The sequence below is a fragment of the Drosophila ficusphila genome, unplaced genomic scaffold (genome assembly GCF_018152265.1).
Source record: "Drosophila ficusphila isolate 14025-0441.05 unplaced genomic scaffold, ASM1815226v1 contig_607, whole genome shotgun sequence".
NCBI classification, from domain to species: Eukaryota; Metazoa; Arthropoda; class Insecta; order Diptera; family Drosophilidae; genus Drosophila; species Drosophila ficusphila.
The window spans coordinates 848,374-866,562 of record NW_025064537.1 but is presented as its reverse complement, the minus strand read 5'-3'; the positions used below and the strand labels follow the sequence as shown (position 1 = coordinate 866,562).

The 18,189-nt window shown below is 40.3% G+C and overlaps 4 protein-coding genes across 4 annotated transcripts; 1 reads left to right on the top strand and 3 right to left on the bottom strand.

The window, feature by feature from the left end:
• Positions 1 to 704: 704 nt before the first annotated feature.
• LOC108094515 (solute carrier organic anion transporter family member 74D) lies at positions 705 to 6,851 on the bottom strand. The gene is made up of 8 exons (XM_017195116.2): positions 6,606 to 6,851; positions 4,822 to 5,171; positions 4,190 to 4,431; positions 3,864 to 4,116; positions 2,922 to 3,415; positions 2,589 to 2,782; positions 1,638 to 2,317; positions 705 to 1,199 (listed from the first exon to the last, which is right to left on the bottom strand). Exons 2-8 carry the CDS (start codon positions 5,039 to 5,041, stop codon positions 1,036 to 1,038), a joined length of 2,247 nt encoding a protein of 748 aa, XP_017050605.1. The 5' UTR covers positions 5,042 to 5,171; positions 6,606 to 6,851; the 3' UTR covers positions 705 to 1,035.
• A 269-nt stretch (positions 6,852 to 7,120) lies between these two features.
• On the bottom strand, positions 7,121 to 9,780 carry LOC108094516. Its single transcript, XM_017195117.2, has 5 exons — positions 9,655 to 9,780; positions 9,495 to 9,600; positions 9,185 to 9,434; positions 8,113 to 8,742; positions 7,121 to 7,503 (listed from the first exon to the last, which is right to left on the bottom strand). Exons 1-5 carry the CDS (start codon positions 9,747 to 9,749, stop codon positions 7,292 to 7,294), a joined length of 1,293 nt encoding a protein of 430 aa, XP_017050606.2. The 5' UTR covers positions 9,750 to 9,780; the 3' UTR covers positions 7,121 to 7,291.
• Positions 9,781 to 10,381: 601 nt separating this feature from the next.
• LOC108094517 (solute carrier organic anion transporter family member 1A1) lies at positions 10,382 to 14,523 on the top strand. Its single transcript, XM_017195118.2, has 5 exons — positions 10,382 to 10,595; positions 10,663 to 10,851; positions 11,597 to 11,753; positions 12,265 to 13,562; positions 13,628 to 14,523. Exons 1-5 carry the CDS (start codon positions 10,529 to 10,531, stop codon positions 14,407 to 14,409), a joined length of 2,493 nt encoding a protein of 830 aa, XP_017050607.1. The 5' UTR covers positions 10,382 to 10,528; the 3' UTR covers positions 14,410 to 14,523.
• LOC108094518 (pyrimidine-specific ribonucleoside hydrolase RihA) lies at positions 14,426 to 16,470 on the bottom strand. The gene is made up of 2 exons (XM_017195120.2): positions 15,924 to 16,470; positions 14,426 to 15,715 (listed from the first exon to the last, which is right to left on the bottom strand). The coding sequence occupies exons 1-2, from the start codon at positions 16,146 to 16,148 to the stop codon at positions 14,891 to 14,893; spliced, it is 1,050 nt and encodes a 349-aa protein (XP_017050609.2). The 5' UTR covers positions 16,149 to 16,470; the 3' UTR covers positions 14,426 to 14,890.
• Between the last annotated feature and the right edge of the window lie 1,719 nt (positions 16,471 to 18,189).

The window sequence follows — 18,189 nt, the reverse complement described above, 5'->3', positions numbered from 1 at the left end:
ATTCGCTCATTTGGACCCAGGACCAAGGCGGTTTCAAAACAAACATCCCCCGTCATTCAGAATCTGTCTTCCCCAACCTTTTCATTTGAAATTCAATCTTTGTTGAAACTTAAAGTTGTTGCCCTTACCGACACAAGTAAATAAATAAAATAATATCAATTAAGCACGTTGAACAGTCCGCTGTCTAAGTTAATTTAATTAACTGATTAATACTTAAACCGAGAACATATTTAATGAAGGACTTAAACCTGCTTTTAACGCTTTCGCAGCCTCCTACGAATCGAACTCGAACGATAATTAATTCATATTATTGTAATAATACTAAGTGCGATATAATTGTTGACAACGCGGAAACTTATTGAGAATGTTTCACACATACACCCCCAACACTGACACTCAACCAAATCACACGCGAGGACAGACCGGAAGTCGAAAACTACGCCACTGAGGAATAGGAGCGATCGTAATAATAGAAATTATATAGACAAAACGGGAATATTTATACAGAAAACGAAATTCAAATGTATTATTATTATACATATGCGTATAAAACGATGAAAAACCAAACGATCTGCATAAATTTGAACATTTTTTATCAATAAAAATGAAAAGAAAATAAAAAAGAAGAAGACTAAAAGAACCAAACAACGAGTTTCCTTTCTATAATACCTTCTAAGGATTTGAAAAAACTTACGGGAGTAATATTTGAGTGGAAAGCATATTTTAGTTAAAAATGTTTATTTATATACATACGTACAAATAAATTCTTTTAGTTTTTTTTATTAAACTAAGCATGGTACATGGTAATTGATCTTAGCGCATAATACAAGTAAATAACAATTGTACACTGAAACAACACATTGGAAATTACAAAACGCATATCCTATCAAAGAACGGAAAGTTTGTACATATGGCTGTGGATTCTTGGATTCGCCAGATCCTCTTTTCTTTCCCAAAACTTATTGAATACTCGGAACTTGTGTGTATTATACGAATCTACTCCTTATAATCGAGTATCACGGATGGGTTTCCTCTTTAGTATTCCTCCTGGTCGGATTTCCTGGCAAGGAGTGGAGTTATGGGTTTATCCCTTCTGTTGGCACGCTCCTCTTCCTTGGCCTCCTTGTCGCCATAAATGTCCAGCGTCCTTCCGTAGTACCAGACGAGGTAGTCGAAGAACATTCCCACAAGGGTCAGCACTGAAATGATAGAAAAAGTAGAGTTTTAGAAGAATATTATAAAAATGTTTATAAATTGTATTTATAACTAAATAATAAGTAAAAGTTTAGCGAGTTTAAAAATCGTCATTTACAACAACTTTACAATACGGCATTTAGTGCATGTTATACTTTCAAATGTATCCCAACTTGAAGTCAAACCAATAAGGATACTAGCAAAAACATACTGCAGTAAAAGTAAGTTAAGTCCACAATATCAAATCGGTTTCAGCAAATTAAAATCCAGGCTGCATCAAAGTAACAAAAACCTTAACAATTTTAAAAAACGAAAGAATTAAATATTAGGATATTAATTTCGCTTCGAATAGGATCATTTTACTTAGCCAGCTAGCAAGTGGTTAAATATGATTATTTTAATTTTATCGTATAATGAAAAAAATCTTGGAGATTAGAACTTACTGCAGGACAAAAAGTTGGTGGAGTAGCGGAAGCGGGTTTGGTCGTACAACTGGCAGTTGCCATTGCCATTGCAGGTCTTCGTCCACACCAAGCACGTGGAGTCGATAAGACGGCCGAAGATAATGGGACCCGGGATGAGGGCGAACAAGCTGATCATCATTAAAGCCAGACCCTGGGCGAAGGACTTATCTTCGCGGGCGACGGCTCGATAGTTGACCAGGATGTTGCCCACGCGTCCGGAAGAACCGAACCAGCTGACGATCATCGATGTGATGGAGAAGGCCCAGAAGCTCCACATGCAGTTCTGCGTACAGATTCCCGGCCGGAGCACCGAATCGGGAGTGGATCTCCTGGTCCTGGACAGCAGCTTCTCCTCGAAGTCCCCTTCGTCGTTGAGCAGTGGCACTTCGGACAGGTAATCGGTGAAGTAAGTGGTGTCGTCTAGTTCCGGTTGCGGCGTGGGTTCCAGTAGCTTGAGGAACTTTTGGACCGCACTGGGTGAGCCGGTTCCATTGGCCACACAACTGCAGTCCTCGTACAACTTGGAGGTGGCGTTGTACCCACGGCATCCCGCGTGGCAGGCCGAGAAGAAGGTCATGGCCGTGGGCTCGTGGCAAACGGGCGTGTAACTGATCCCTTCGCAGGAGCAGTTCAGGTTGCAGGAGCTCGTCAGGTTTAGTCTAGGATTAGAATAGGAGTATCGCATATATATATTTTTATTTTACGGTAAGCCAAAGAATAGAGAACAACTTTCATTTTGGACCAGATATTGAGCTAGTAGATTTTAAAATTAAATTATGTAAAAATATATAAAAATAGATTTTCCCTTTTTTTTTTATAGTTTTATAACCCATGATGTCTAGTTTAAAAGGGACAATTTTTTTGATAGTTTCTTAATATTTTTTTAATGAAAATTAAATAGGAAATCTTTAATGTTTATTTTATACTTACTGTCCCACATGAGCCATGGAGAAGGTGTCCGGGCAGTAGAGGAAGGCATAGGAGATTGGCCCCAAGACGGAGACCCCGCCAACCAGCACGTTCCACATGAGCACCTTGCTCACGTGGGGCTTCTTCTTGGACAGCACGAGACCGGAGCCAATCAGACCCACGACCATGCCCAGAATGGAGATGGGACCAACGACCTAAATAAACAATGGGTTATTACTTAGAAGAAATCAAAGATAGTAGCGTTTGTAATTAATCAGAAGTAGTCATTTCCATTTAGCCTGCTAAATTGAATTCCCTAAACTGCATAAGTTAAAGTCAATTTATTAAACTCACAATGGTAGCACTTTGGGGATCCTTGTGGAACTGCACTTCCATGTATTTGGTGAGGAAGGTCATGAAGCCGGAGGCTCCCAAGATGTAGAATACCCCAGAGAGGATGTTGAAGATCAGCAACTTGTTGCGCAGCAAACCCATGAGGGCCTTCGGGAAGTCCTTCAGCTTGGGCAGATCCACATTGGCACCCGCAGCCGCTCCAATATTATCCAGGGCCGCATTCGAGGAGAAGCGGCTGCTCAACGACAGGTTCTCCTCCCGCTTGAGCTCCTCCTTCGTCTGACGAAGGGCCAAAGGCAAATGGGAGTTGGTCTTCGCTGGGTCATTGATCTTGGGCAGCTGCTTGGGGAACAGTCCGATGAGACCTGAGAACAGGCACATAAGGGTTCCCAGGATCACCCAACCAAGCCACCAGGCTCCCAGCCAGCGGGGGTCCTTGCTGTCGATCAACGGAGTCTTGCTCGGATCAATGAAGGTGTTCAGCGACAGGTAACCTGAGGTGCAAAATAAATTGAGTTATTAAGTGAATGTCTTCAAAAAAAAAGTTGCTGTGTTTTGCAGAACAAAGGTTGGGAAAAAACTCAATTCCTTGCTGGTTCAAAAAAAAACAATTCATTTTAAAACAATTTAGTGCACTGGTACAATAAAATCGTTAAAATTGAGACAACCTGGATATTTAATTGCTTTTGGATATGTGAATAATTCTCAACTTGAAGGCAGGTCTGTATGTTACTGCTGTGCCATTGTCGATTAAAGAACATGTGTTTTTAAAAATTTTAAGAGATTGCTAATTTTGTATTTACCGGGGTATCACAGATATATCTTCAAACTCAATTCGTTAACCTTTGATCTATAAGTTAAATTCAATCGATATCCCAGATACAATTGTGATCTGCCTCTTCTGCGTTCGATAAATTGCACGTGAACTTGCTTTAAACATACCGAAAAAGAATCCAACGACAGGACCAATCATCCGGAGGGCCATGGCCACCGCCAGCATCAAAGGAGTGTTCGTCCTCTTGGCGTTGTCGTCGAGGTAGGTCTGTCCCAAAGAGAAGTACAATGTGTTGCCCACTCCCAAAACGAGTTGCGAGAGGAAGATGAGCACCAGTGGCACGTAGGAGAAGAGATCGTCGCAATCATCCTCGCTTTTGCCCACTCCACAAAGTCGCTCAGACTGGGAAGAGCTGATGTTCTGCGGGAATAAGGATAATTTAGAGGGGTAATTGATACACATTTAGATATAGGGTATAGACCAGGCAACTCACCAACAAGGGCTGTCCCGCATCATAAGTGCCATTCAGAAAGCTCTCCTGGTACTCCTTGGTGAACTGAAGGACTTCGTGACCAGCTCCGTAGATAAAATGCGGCAGGATGAGAATAAAGCAGGACAGTCCACAGAAGACGATACCCCAGGCGATCCATCGGGGTCGGTTGCGCTGACCACCGATATAGGAAAGGATGAGGGACAACATGATCTGCGAGATTTCATTACCGCTTAGGATAATGCCTGAAAAAAGAATGTTTAAGGAAATTAAAAATCAGATTACAAAATATATTTAACATATATTAAAAAGAAATTGAAAAGCTGAACAAAGAATGTTTAAGGAAGAGTGTTCTACCATGAATTGCGAAACATTATGTTAAAAACATTAAAAAAACTTCAATAACATTTTTTTTTTGGAGGTATCTTAATCTTTTTCACTTTTAAAAATTAAAAACAGTTATTTAAAAAAATTGTTATAATTTCTATTATTGCTCGAAATAAATTGTAAATCTTTTCAATTAATAGTTATTTAAATCTAGATATACTTGTTTTCAAAAAAATATTTATTGTTGTATAAAATGTAGTAGGTACTTTCATTATTTAAGTAATAGAAGAAACCAATTAATGTAGTACCTGTTGTTTGGCTGGGAATCTTGAAGCGCTTTTCCAGCGTAGTGAGCGTGACGATTAAGTACATGTAGGACATGGCCTGGATGGTGCCGAGGAGTCCGTAGACGGCCATGAACATGTTGGTGGTGGCGTACTTCTGCAGCCAAGCGGGGTGCCAGTTGGCCATGCCGCACAAGTAGTGCCCGGGTGGGGTGTTCGACCCCCGACGCTTCACTTCCGCCATTTTCGGTTCCGTAACGCCGGCGACTGCGGGATGCTATTGTCTTATCTGTCGACTTCAAACAACCATCGATTTCCAGAGATAAGATCCCCAACCCGGCTTCTTGGTAGACAGTTAAATGGTTGAAAGTTATCTGCAAGGGACACATCAAGTGAAACCTTGTAAGTCATGATGCATTTAGAATTCTCGATAAAGGGATTTCACATTTTCAAAGTTAGATTTCGTATATTTCGCCACGCTCTCCGTTAACTGAAAATCATTCTGGTAATCATGACTCTCGGGATCTTAGAATTTTCAAATATCGTTTAGGGCTTATAAAAGTTGTCGATAGGGAAATACGCGGAATTGATTAGGAGTCGATAATAGGGGCTACTCAAGATCACATTGGGTCTAGGTTGAGGCGATTAGATAAACCGGTATTCCTTTGCCAAATAAGCGATATCTATATGGTGGGCGCTGCGTTTATAAACAGCAATATTTACCGCATAACGATGACCACTAAGACATCTCTTCTTTACTAATCACACCACCTGCCAAATTAATTCAATTAATTGCTCCCAAAAAAGTTGTGCAACGTTTATTTGTTATCAATCCAATAATTTGCTAATAACGTTCCCCTAAAAAAAGTATAGTTAGTATTTTAGGGCGCTATTAAGGCAACGCACGTTTAAGTCTTGATATTCTTGGGCATTATCAATCATAATTACGGTCTTTTGTTGTTATTTGAACCAAAAACCATTAACCATTAACTGAAATCAGTTGAATGAACTGAAAACGCTAGACAACAAATTAGGTAGAATTCAAGTTCCGCAATGTAATTCCTTGCTTATCACGTTATTGAATAAAAAAAGTTCTTTTATGTGACTCAGACAATTTCATGGCTTTTTTATTGGCCAACAACAAATGTTTTTGGTACAGAAGGCTTACCGACGTTTTGATTTGAAATGTTGAAGTGATTGATTAGTAAAAAAACGTTCACGTTGTAACTGCCTAGTTTGTCATGGTTGAAAAGCACACCAAAAAAGCAGCTATACAATTTTATCCAAATTTATTACTTTAAAGTTATGCAAAAATAAATTAATTACAAGGCAATAAAAAATTGTTTTTATCAATCAATAAATAGTACATAAAATTTCATTAACATTTTTTTTTATTACACAGTCTTTTCTTTATTGAAGTTTGCACTTTGTTTTAATAAAATATATTTTTTAATATTTCTGGGGATATTCCTATAAGTCTTGCTAAATAATTATGAAATATAGCCGTTAAACTAAACCTTTAAAATATATGCAAAATTTGTTTGATTGATATTAAATATTTTGAAACACTCGATCTAAACATTAAATTAAATCACCAACAAGGACACTTATCAAAGAACTGTCGGGAAAGTACGATTTATAATAAGAATTAATTAAATTTCGAAACTCAGGAAGACTCTCCACGGAGGACACTTGCAAAGTGTTCTCCACAGGTGTTTTGCGCGGAAATGGCTACCCCAATGTCGAACGACGAATGCCGCCTCGGTATCGCCAGCAATTAGATTACCAGACAGGTGTATGGTACGTACGTTTTCCGAGTCGAGTGAAGAGGAGGCTATATAGTGCGCATATTATCAATAGTGGTCAAAACTGTGGTCACGCTCGTCTAGTTTACGGTGCAATCTAATCGGCACTTATGCGATTAATTAAATGGCCGCTTGTTCGCGCTCCTTTCGCGAGGAACTGGCGACGATGCAGCGCGGAGGTGAGTGGGCGGAGATAGTGATGGCCGATCCGAACCGAATCGTGGCGCGAGTAAAACTGAGAAACGGAATTTAAAAATTCCCAGGCGGGCCGCCGTGTCCGCCGCTCGTTGGAAATCGAAGCCTGATAAAGCTTTATCAGTCCATAAAGCCGAAGGAGGGAACAATCGGTTCTCTCATCGTCCGCAAATCACCTTTTTTGACATGTACGAGTAGTGCGGTATCTCGGGAAACCTTTGGCTTATCGGAAACCTTTGTTTTCCCCTCCGTGGAGAGCAGAGTGGCTCTGTGGCTCAGTGGAGAGTTCAGGCGGAATCGCAATGACAATACAAAACAGACAATAAAAGAACGCGACAATGACATTATTATTACGATCTGTAACCCCCATGCCGTCCCCATCCGCGACCCCACGCGATTAGAATTGTAAGCAAGTGAATTAGCAGAATGTGTAGACTATGCCGCATGTGCATCAAAGAGCGTGGGCGAGGGTCGCCACCACAGTTGCGCCTCCTCTACGTGTCCGTCTTGACGTGCAGCTCGGGATCGTTGGCGTTCAGCATGATCCTGTTCTGGCCGATCGAAAGGATCATCGCCATGCCGATGCAGAGTATGGACACGATTATCAGCATCACGAATATGGTCTGCGAGAGGGCCGGCGTCAGCACTACGGAGCAGCTCCAGCAGGGCTTCACCTCGTAGTTCGAGTCCATGCCATTGTCCTTATCTAGAAGATTAAATAAAATAATTTTAAATTTTATCTTTTTTGTTGTATATTTTATTTATTTTACACTTTTTTTTATTATTCGTAATTGACAAGGTAGGCCAACGACATAAAAAAAGTATACAACATGTTCTTAACCGGAAATGATTCGTTTAGAGACGATATAAAGTCATCAAAATAATTACATAAAAAGTTAAACGTAAAAAATAATTGAGATATTATGGACAAAACGTAGTTTTGAACTTGCAAAAAATATGACAACAAATTAGTTCTTTGTCAAATTATTTGATGAACTTAAAATCAAAAACCAGTATTAAATAGTTGGTCTAGATTATCGTTTGTAAAATTGACTAAGATTATATGGAGAACTGTTCAAAAACTTATTGTTGCTTGATTTAAGAAGGATTTGCGAGGAAAATATATATTGATTAAAAGGTGTATTAATTTTTTAAATAGATATTTCAAGTCTACAAATATTTGTTTTGTTTTATAAAATATCATGCACATTTATCTTAGATACTTTAATAGTAGTTAACAAATCAACAGATGAAGCGATCTGCTGGCTCATCTAATTTCCAAAGCTTTTTTATTTCTAATCAGAAAAGAACTTACCTAGGTAAAGGATGTCCAGGTGAAAGTCGAAGAAGGACAACCGCGCTGTGTCGCTGGCAAAGACGGTGATGTCCGAGCAGCAAAGGCTGAAGTCGAACCCGAAGAAGATGCGATCGCGGGGATAGAAGGTCTTATTGCCACCGAAGATGATGCGGGTGAGGTACCAGTTGCCGAGCGAGGGCACCAACTCCAGGATTAAGGGACTGAGGTTCGTGGTCATGACCACAACAATGCCCCGCTTGATGTCCCTGCCATTCAGCAGACCCACCTGCACCTCCCCTTCTCCCTCGGTAAGGAACACTTGCGTCCGGTTGTAGGGCACCTGCACTCCTTTCCCGATCCTCGTGGCCATCAGGATGCTCTTGAAGGCCACGATGACCATATTGTGCCTCAAAACGGTGATATTATCAACCATGTTGTACGTGAACTCTGGCTCTCCTAGGCTCTGATTAAAGGAGGGCCCTGAACTATCCGTATCGATGCCCTTCGATGGATCCATTTGAATGGGCACAGGACGGGTTTTGTACGCCTTCCGACGCTGGTAGGAGCGGTCCTCCTCCGTGTAAGCGGTGTACACATGCACCACCGGACAGTCGCTGAACTGGTAAGTGGCCACCGCCATGGCAGCGTCTTAAATAATATAATTCATATAAATAAATATTAGTTCAAACTAGCTATTTAAGTTAGCAATTAAAGTAATCAAATATTTAAAATTGTCAAAGTTCTAACACTCCTTTAAATTAAGTTAATAAAAATAAGTCGCATTAAACTATTTTAATTTCAATGTGCTCTGAATATCTTTTTGAAGCGTGTTATTTGCTATGAATTGGCAAATAATGTTTAAGTTGAATTCATTAAACCGCACGGAAAGTATGAAAGTATTAAGAAATTAAGTTTCAAAAATGTTTTTTTAATGACATTTCTCCAAGTTCTTAAAATTTAGTAAATTATTTGTTCTTTATAAACTTTATAACCTGATGTATATTTTCTGGGTAACAGTGTTGTATTCAATGCAATTTATAAATAAATTAAATTCTGTCAATTGAATATTTTAATAATTAGATTAACTAACCATGAGCAAGCACATTACGATCGTTGAAGTTGAAGGCGTGTATCTGCCCCTTATTGCAAGGCAGCTCCATTTCCAGTTCCAGCTTTCTGATATCCGAGATTATAGGGTTGTGATAGACAATCTCTTCGGTTGCTCTGCTGACCCGCCTTATCGCCTTTAAAGGCTCTTCCACTTGAGTGTAGAAATTCATGGGATGAATCTTGCTCAAATATGGAAAGCAGACATCACAGTTTATATCCTTGGCGGCCAGCTAAATTAACAAATTGGTATGTGTTTAAAACCCATTATAAAAATATATGAAACTATTTACCTCAGAGGCTAAATAAACTACTATCATATTGTCCTTTTGCATATTTTTTATCATTTTAGAGAACTGTGAGTTTGTTACAGGGCGAAAAATGCTTGTGGCCTTAGGACTGCGAATATATTTTTTATAAATATTATATTTAACAATGTTGTTAATTACTTACGTATCAACTCCCCAAATCAGCACCGGAGGTGAACTTGTTACTTTTGCAGTCACTATGGAAAAGTTAATAAACATTACAAGACATACGGCAAACATTTTGAATATTTCTGTTAACTTGATAAAATTCTTTTTATTTTAAAACCTTTATATGTTGTGATGACTTTAAAGTGAATAAAAATTCAGGGTTGCTTGTTTGCTTTACTAGACTTGCTTACAAGCAATTTTGTTTACATTTTTGTTATTAAAATTAACAACACTTAATTAACATTAAAAAATATTATTTAATTGGTATGTGAAATAATACATTCAATTAAATAATATATTTTTAAATGATTAAATAATAATATTAAATCATACTATTTAATAGTTTAACTAACTCTCTTAAGCAATTAATTTCATGCTTAAAATAATATTTTCATAATTTAATTAATTTGTTTGAAGTTTTAAACCGAAATTCTGAGCAACAGGGACTTTTCTAGATTTTATCAGCCATTTTATTTCAAGTTAGATTCTGATAATTACGATCTTACTTTGCTGGCAATGTTTAGACACTTGTTGCCCCAACATGTTGCCCCCGAACCAAAAGCATGCGTAAGCGGCGGCAATAAAGTTGCAATTAATAAGAAAAACAAAAACCCAGCGATGATAAGATAGGAAATGGCTTATCAAATAAAAAGAGAGGGCATGGGTTCTAGCCAGGTGGAGCTCCTCAGTTAGCTCTCGTACCCCTTTTTCGAATAGACGTTAGTGCGGTCTTAACGCGGCTAAGATGCCATCGGTCCAGGGCCACTAACTATAGTAATCAATAACCAAATACAACGAGCGAGTGAGGTGGAGTGAAGTGAATAGAACCGAATCCGAAATCGAATACGAATATGGCGCAGAATACGCGCAACTCCGATTTATCGCAGATCGCGGTCAATGCCAACAATATACCCGATGGTGGGTGACCCAAAAAGCTAACCGATTTCGTATAATCTATTGAGAATGTTTTTTCCAACCCAATCAGACAGCGTCGATTGCGGCATCAAAGGATTGGGCTGGTGTCGCGGTCCAGGATGCCAGAAGTTCGCCAGACTTCGCACCTTCGTCCTGGTTTTGGCCATCTCGGGAACCTTCCAGGGAGCCTGCGAGTCCTACTTCCGCGTTTCGGCCAAACAGGCCGCCTTTCAGTTCGGCTACAGTCCATTGCTAGTGGGTGAGTAAGCCACATCGCCACATTATCGCAAAAACGGGAAAAATGCTAACATTACGGTGGGAAAGATAATTGAGGTGTTGGCCCGGTTCTACGTGGAGATTTCTGTTCGGTTATCAGTTTTGCGATATTGTTGACGATTGCCAGTGTGTTGGGGTCGGGGGAGCTGTCTTTTATTGTAGACCTGTTTCCCCAGGTCGAAATGGAATATTTGTTTTGACTCTTTAACAAATTTATTTACTCTCTAAAGCAGTTACAATATTAATTAAACGGTATAGAACTTATGGGTAAAAATAAATAATATCCATAATAAATTTAAAGCGTATTTACATATTAAGAAGTACAATAGTACATAGTATTTCTTTTTTACAAAGTTATTACTACAATCTGCGAGGTACCTTTTTTTCGATCTACTCAAGTTTACCTTTATAAAATTGATTGTATTTTTATAGGGCGGGTAATACATATTCGTCATCGTTAAAAGTACGAGGAGAAATGCGTAATCAGAGCAAAAACTTTTGTTCAGCTGCCTCGGAAGCGACAAAGTAAAATTCTCTCTCAGCGAAAGTGGCTTTCCCTCAATTGAAGTTTGACTTTAGATATAGAAAATATACTGTCCACTGTCTCGTTACTCATACGTCATATCTCCGTCTGTGAATGGGTTAGATAAGGCAACCAGGGACTCACCAACGCAATTTCTAAACACCCGAGTGCTTTATTTATACATTCTCTATTTTAAACCCCACAGATTGGCTGCTGGTGGCCAGTGGATTGTTCCAAGCTGTTTTTGCACTGGCTTTTGCCTACTGGGCGGACGTCTTTCATCCCATCAAGTGGTTGGTGGGAACTCTGATGCTGCAGGCGGTCACCTGCGTGGTTTCCGTGATTCCATCCATTATTAACTTGTGAGTAACTATTACATTGCAACTTACATAACGAAAAGGACAAAGAAGCGAGGGATGAATGAATTTCACAACTGAGGAAATGAGTAAAATAAAAATAGAACAGGAGAAAACATATCTATTAACTAGCATTTAAATAAATACTGTTGTTCTTAAAAAATATTATTAATTTAACAATGAATGAATTATAATAATTAACGAATCGAGAAATATGCTATATAAAGACTATATTAGCTGACTTTAAAAGGAGCGATTTATTCTAGCATGTGTTTTTATAGTTTTCTTTTATAAATTAATTCATTTTTGGATAACCCATTAATGAACTAGATTCTGTAAAAACAATTTTAAAGAGTTCTGGTATTGTGACTATGCAATATGCAATGTGTTTTACAATTTGAAGGTAACTTTACGTACAAAACATTGTAGCGATAACTTTAATTCTGCGAACCTTTAACTTCTCCTCTTTAACTTCTCTTTAAGACTACCTATTCTAATATCCAACTAATTATTTCAGTGCCGAGGGGAGCAAGGCGAAGGATGCCCTGCTGGACGCCAATCTATGTGCCACATCGCTGGCGCAGTTCCAGAGGCTCACGCTGACCGAATCGCAGAGCAGCAGCCTCACCTTGGCCATGCTCTTCGTCCTTCAGCTGGCCCTGGGAATGGGCAGCCTGGCCTACTACACCCTGGGAGTCAGCTACATCGACGACAACTCCCTCTCGCAGGACAGCCCAGCGGTAATAGCTGCCATATTGGCTGCCCGCGTGTTTGGCCAGCAGGCGGGATCCTTTTTGGTGCTCGGTGTAGGACTGACCAACGTGGGCTGGTGGCTCGGCTGGGTGATACTGGCTCCCTTCATTTTCGTGGGAGCCGTGCTGCTGGGACTGTTTCCCAAACGCCTCCCCAAGACGGTTATCCACCAGGCTGCCCAGAGGATCATCGAGCAGTCGAATATGCGTACCTTTGGTAGCCAGTTCTCCACTTACCTGGATGACTCCGATTTCTGGCCATCGCTGAAGCGGCTCTTCAACAACCGACTGCTCATGGTCAACCTGCTGAGCATCATGTGTGTGCAGAGTGCCTTGGTTAACTATAACCTCCTGGAGGAGAGCTACCTGCAGAGCAGGTTCTTTCTGCCCTACAACGAACAGGATGGATTGGCGGCGGAGTGGAGATCCGCTTTTGTTTCCTACTTCCTCAAGCCTCCAGTAATGGCAGTTGGAATGCTTGTCAGTGGTTTGGTCATCTCGAAGGCGCAGCTTTCTGCCAGGAAAATCACCGGAATCAACATAGCATTGAGCATCCATCTGGTGGCCATTTTCGTGGCCCTGATCTTCATCAAGTGCGATGTGGGTGCAATTGCGGGAGTGGAAGGTGGCAAGTTGAAGCAGCCCTATTGCTCCAGCCAATGTCTGTGCACTCCCACCGCCTTCATGCCCGTTTGTCCGGAAAACAGCGCAGTTACATACTTCTCCCCCTGCTATGCAGGTTGCTCCAAGCAGACCACCATCAATAGCTTCGAGTTATTCGAGGGCTGCAGTTGCAGTGGCGATCAGTCCTTCAATTCCACCGGTCAGATGAGGGCAACCGCAGGAGCCTGCAGTTCGGGAAGCTGCCAGTCGGCCATCATCATCTTCCAGATCATGAGCATCTCGGTGGCCTTTCTTATGGGAGTGGGCACCATTGGCAAGACCTTGATCATTTTGCGGGCTGTCCTGCCACAGGACAAGTCCTTGGCGTTGGCCTTTGAACTCATGATCGTGGGACTTTTTGCCTATGTTCCAGTGCACCTCAGCTATGATATTGTCGATCGTAAGTGAATTATATTCGAAATATTTAATTACACTTAAATTAAATCTTTTATTTATATAACCTAGGTACAACCTGCGTTTATTGGGCACCCAACTACGAGCGCTGTTTGCTGAGAGAGACGCCCAAGCACGGCAATATCCTGGACATCCTCACTGCCTCCTTGATCCTGGCCAGTGTGCTCTTTGACATTCTAGTGTACATCTTTGCCAAGGGATTGAATCTGTACAACTGCAAGGTGACGGACAACAACTACACACCCTCTCTGTATGCACCGATTCCCCACGAAGACACAACTACTTCACCAAGTGCTCCTCGCGGAGGAAGTCCTGTGACCACCACGACCACTTCCTCCCCAATGCAACGCAGGGATGCCCAGCAGGAATTGCCAACGCAGACGGCGGTCTTCAGGAATCCCAGTTCGGTGACGACCTCCTCCGGTGGAGCACAGAGTGTGGTGGAGCCCAGCGAAAGCGGAGTTACCTATGCCCAGGTGGTCTTCCCACCGGACAGACGCAAGCCGGACGATGGTAGCACCAGTCCGAAGAGACTGGCTGTCCCCGCCAATGTGCCACTGCATCTGCTCTCCGAGTCGGATGTTCGCAGCCAGCTGGGCAACCTGAAGTCCTTCAATCCTCCGAAGCAGGAGGCGGACAGGGGACAGGATACCGTGGATACCGATGACGTGGTGGTCACCCAACCACAATCGAGTGTTCAACCGCAGGTTCAGGCAGTTCTTCCACAGGTTCAACATCCAGATCAGGAGATCAGCTCTCCAAATACCAGAGAAACAACACAAAATCAGCCAGCGGATATTGCCAGACCACAAAGTCCCGAAACGGACTTCTAATGAGGCCACTTAAAAGTATTCTAAACGTTTTTTATTACATTCCTATGCTTAAGATCCGATGTGCCAAGACAAATCATTTGAACAAATAAAGTTATTTTTCATTCCATTGTAAAACCACTTTCACTTTTGCAATACAGCTTAATAATTTTAAAAATCCTGGAGAAATATCTATTTTTTGGATTGTTGACAAATAAAATATAATTCTTTTAAAAAATGTTATTACAGTGTATGTTCTGTATACGCCCTGATTAGCATGGTAATCAAGTTTGTGCGGTTTCATAAATATAGGTCAGTGGAGTTTAAATATATAATATACGTTTATACCCAACAGTCAATGAAACCATTAGGGATATATTATGATAGGTAATAAAAAAATATAACTATTAATTGTTTTTATTTGTGAACTTCACATAATTCTTTTTTCTTTAAAAGTTCTATTAAGTAAACTGATTTTTCAGAGAAGAATCGATTTACATTGCTGTTACTGATTGCACAGCTTCGAGATATCTGCCTGAGGAAGAAATCCCGCCCAGGATATTATGGTCCTGAATGGCTCTCGATTAAGACGCGTTATGACCCGCACATTGCTCTTCTTCCCGTGGATTGCGTCCACCCGACGACCTTTCAGATGGTCCAGTACCATCTGTCCGCGGGTGTGGACTCCGGCGAGTTCCACGGTGGCATGGTACTCCATCTGCTCGGCAATCACTGCTTCTGGAAAGAGATAAGCCGCTGCGAGGACAGCGTCTGGATTGAGCCACTTCTTGATGCCACGTGGCACCATCATGGCTCGCTCCACTCGGGTCAGCAGCTCAACAAACGGATGGTCCACGGTACCCAGGACATTGAGCCTCCAGTCGAGTGTCAAGTAAAAGTTCTCATCGATGCTGGGCTCCCAGGGCAAAATTAAAGCTGGCTCCTTCAATCGCTCCAAGGATGTGTGCGCCGCCTCGGGATCCATCATGAAATTAAACTCCGCACTTTTCATCACATTGCCTCGGCCGTAGATGTTTCCTCCCATGATGTACACTCCGCCAATCTTATCCAGAAACTCATCTCCATAGAGGTTAATGCAATTGGCGAAGTTAGTTAGTGGTCCGCAGAGCATAAAGTCCACTTGTTTTGGATGGGAGCAAGCCAGCCGATACATGGCATTCACAGCGTGCTCCTTTCGGAGTTGTCCCTGCAGCTCATCCACCTCCGGATTGTTGCCCACATCCTTGAAGCCATCGATGCCATGGAACTTTGAGATGTCCAGCCACGTTCGAGGAATAATGGGATTAGCACAGCCTTTGTAAACGGGGATCTATTTAAGTTGGTTGAGAACTTATTAATAAAAAAAAGGTAAAATTCCCACTTAAAGAGAACTCTTTAATATTTTAAATACAACAAATTTAATTAGTTTATCACATTAAAGTTGCATACTCTTGAAACTAGCTACATTATAAATAATTTAAAAATTGTTATATTAAGGATTTTGGACTTAAATTTTATTCAATGACTTGAAGACTTACATCTTTTCTTCCCAGTAAGCTGAGTATCCTCAAGGCATTTTGAGCACCGTGCTCCACATCCGTGTTGCCCTGCACACAGGTAATTGCAACTAGCTTATACCGTCTGCCGCCGGGCAAGGACAACTGTTCGCCCCTTAGTAACGTGGCCAAGGCCCAGGCATCATCCGATCCAATATCACAGTCAAAGACCACCAAGCGTTCCAAATCCTTCGTGTCGTTCTCCATGACTAGTTCATAAAATTGCTTGCGGTTGTCTTTTATATGCCTCCTAATGCTTCTTTCTAGCGATTAGGTTTTTGAAACCACTTTTTGTGGTTAAATATGCTAGTTTAAACAAAAAAGGAAGCAAACAAAAAAGGTGTCTCAAACTTTTCACTGAAATTATAATACCCTCTGCAAGGGTATTGAAACGCAAAGAGAGATAACGATGTAATTAAGAACCCGAGTTAATAGTGTAACAGGCTGGATATTAATTATGTATACTAACTTATATGATTATGATTTTATTATAAGCGCTGGTCACACTTCCGATCTCTCGAGAGAGGAATGGCTCTCTAAATAATAAGCAAAAAATAATTCTTTGAACCTTACAAAACTCTTAAATAGCTATATTTTTCCACGCAAATGTTTTTAATTTATAATTTTTGATGCAACAAAATTAGAATGTATTAATAAATTAATTAGCAAATTCTATATATTTCTATTTATTAAAATTTTATCGAATTTTAGTCTGTGAAAAATTCATTTTACGCAATCGTGAAAAATATATTGCCTACTTTTCGGAATTTTTATTTAAAGTTTATGTAGAAATCACATATAGAAGATGTAGAAAGGATGTAGATACTTTGTACTTACAGGGTGCCATTCTTTCAAAATTTTCCATTAAAAAGAACATATATTTTTGTTTTAAGCCACAACATACTAAATAATTTTTGAACAAAACATTTTACTTTCCCTAAAAGAATTATAGTTTGAAGTAAAAAAATCCTTTTCCCGTTTCTAAGCAATCAAAATGTACCGTGTTGGACTTTATAGAAACTTATTCAACACCCTTTCTGCTAAAAGGGCCGAAGTTGTGTATCGACATACAAAAGCGGCTTTCCAATTGAGGGTTTATAAAAGCTGATAGCCCATGTTTAAACTCAATATAAAAACCAAAGGAATATATTCTCTGGATTCGACTAAACGATTTATAAGAGTCTCTTTAAGATTTATGTTTTCACCCGGAATAATAGAAAAATGGGTTTGATTTTGGTTTTCAATATAATTTTATTTTTCCTTTATTTTAATATAGGTTGTTTGCAGTTATTTTGTTTAGATTTATTTTAATTGTTTTTGCGCTTACAAACTAATTAATAAATTAATAGTTAGCTTAAAAAGAGGCTTAAATCGTAAAACTGATAGGAGAAAAACTAAACATGAAACGCATGAAGATGGTTCTTTGAATTGAAAATAAAAATCATAGGGGGAATACTTTCAACAGAATTACTATGGGTTCGGGTTCGTCCGTCCGTCTGTCTGTCCGATCTGTCCTTCCGTTGGTTTTGGCCCCGTAGACAGCTAGTTTTGGGCACTTCAGTTGGAGTATTATTTTTGGTCTACTTCGCATTTATTCCTCTTTTGTTTTTAATAGTCCCCACCCGATGTGGGACATTCTCTTTTCTCTTCTCTTCTTTTTTTGTGTATATTCCACGCTAGCCTTAGACAATTTGAGTCTCCGCAGGCAGCATTGTGTGTGGCATTGTGTCTCTGGGGCAGGATCCAATGGCCTGCCCCCAAGTGAGTGAGTGCTCTTGGGCATTGCAAAACTTGGCGTCTACGGGGCGGTCAACTTCGGACAGGGGACAACTCTGGGAATCGAGGAACTCGACTGGAGCTCTGCCCTCTTGGCTTCTGGGTTTCAGTTATTCACACTTCCATCTCATGGCTGCAGCAGTTCAGCTTCTTTTCATGGTTCACCTAATGGGCTTGTCGGTCGTAGAGTGCGGGTGGTAATAGGAAACGAAAAAGATAATGTGGAGAAAATCCTATAACAGATTTCGTACAAACATCAAGGAATTTTCAAACTAAGGTTAATGCAAATTATCGACTAATTATAACAAAAATAGGACGAGTTTTTCATCATTTTACAAATTGAGTGTTTCATCTTGTTTGCGTTTGCTTGCTTTCATATTCTTTGCATTGGATCTTCTTCGTCGTGACATTAGAAGTTTGTTCTCAATTTAGCTTTTAGTTTTACACAATATTTACAGATATTTGGGCTTTT

Bases quoted from the DNA above. Each gene is read 5' to 3' on its own strand.
- LOC108094518 (XM_017195120.2), bottom strand. From the start codon at position 16,148: ATGGAGAACGACACGAAGGATTTGGAACGCTTGGTGGTCTTTGACTGT. The intron at 15,716-15,923 runs GTAAGTCTTCAA...CAACTTAAATAG, and splicing joins GCTTACTGGGAAGAAAAGAT to ATCCCCGTTTACAAAGGCTG.
- LOC108094517 (XM_017195118.2), top strand. From the start codon at position 10,529: ATGGCGCAGAATACGCGCAACTCCGATTTATCGCAGATCGCGGTCAAT. The intron at 10,596-10,662 runs GTGGGTGACCCA...CAACCCAATCAG, and splicing joins TGCCAACAATATACCCGATG to ACAGCGTCGATTGCGGCATC. The intron at 11,754-12,264 runs GTGAGTAACTAT...TAATTATTTCAG, and splicing joins ATTCCATCCATTATTAACTT to TGCCGAGGGGAGCAAGGCGA.
- LOC108094516 (XM_017195117.2), bottom strand. From the start codon at position 9,749: ATGTTTGCCGTATGTCTTGTAATGTTTATTAACTTTTCCATAGTGACT. The intron at 9,435-9,494 runs GTAAATAGTTTC...TTGTTAATTTAG, and splicing joins TAGTTTATTTAGCCTCTGAG to CTGGCCGCCAAGGATATAAA. The intron at 8,743-9,184 runs GTTAGTTAATCT...ATATTATTTAAG, and splicing joins TCGTAATGTGCTTGCTCATG to ACGCTGCCATGGCGGTGGCC.
- LOC108094515 (XM_017195116.2), bottom strand. From the start codon at position 5,041: ATGGCGGAAGTGAAGCGTCGGGGGTCGAACACCCCACCCGGGCACTAC. The intron at 2,783-2,921 runs GTGAGTTTAATA...TTGTTTATTTAG, and splicing joins ATCCCCAAAGTGCTACCATT to GTCGTTGGTCCCATCTCCAT. The intron at 1,200-1,637 runs GTAAGTTCTAAT...CTATCATTTCAG, and splicing joins CACCAACTTTTTGTCCTGCA to TGCTGACCCTTGTGGGAATG.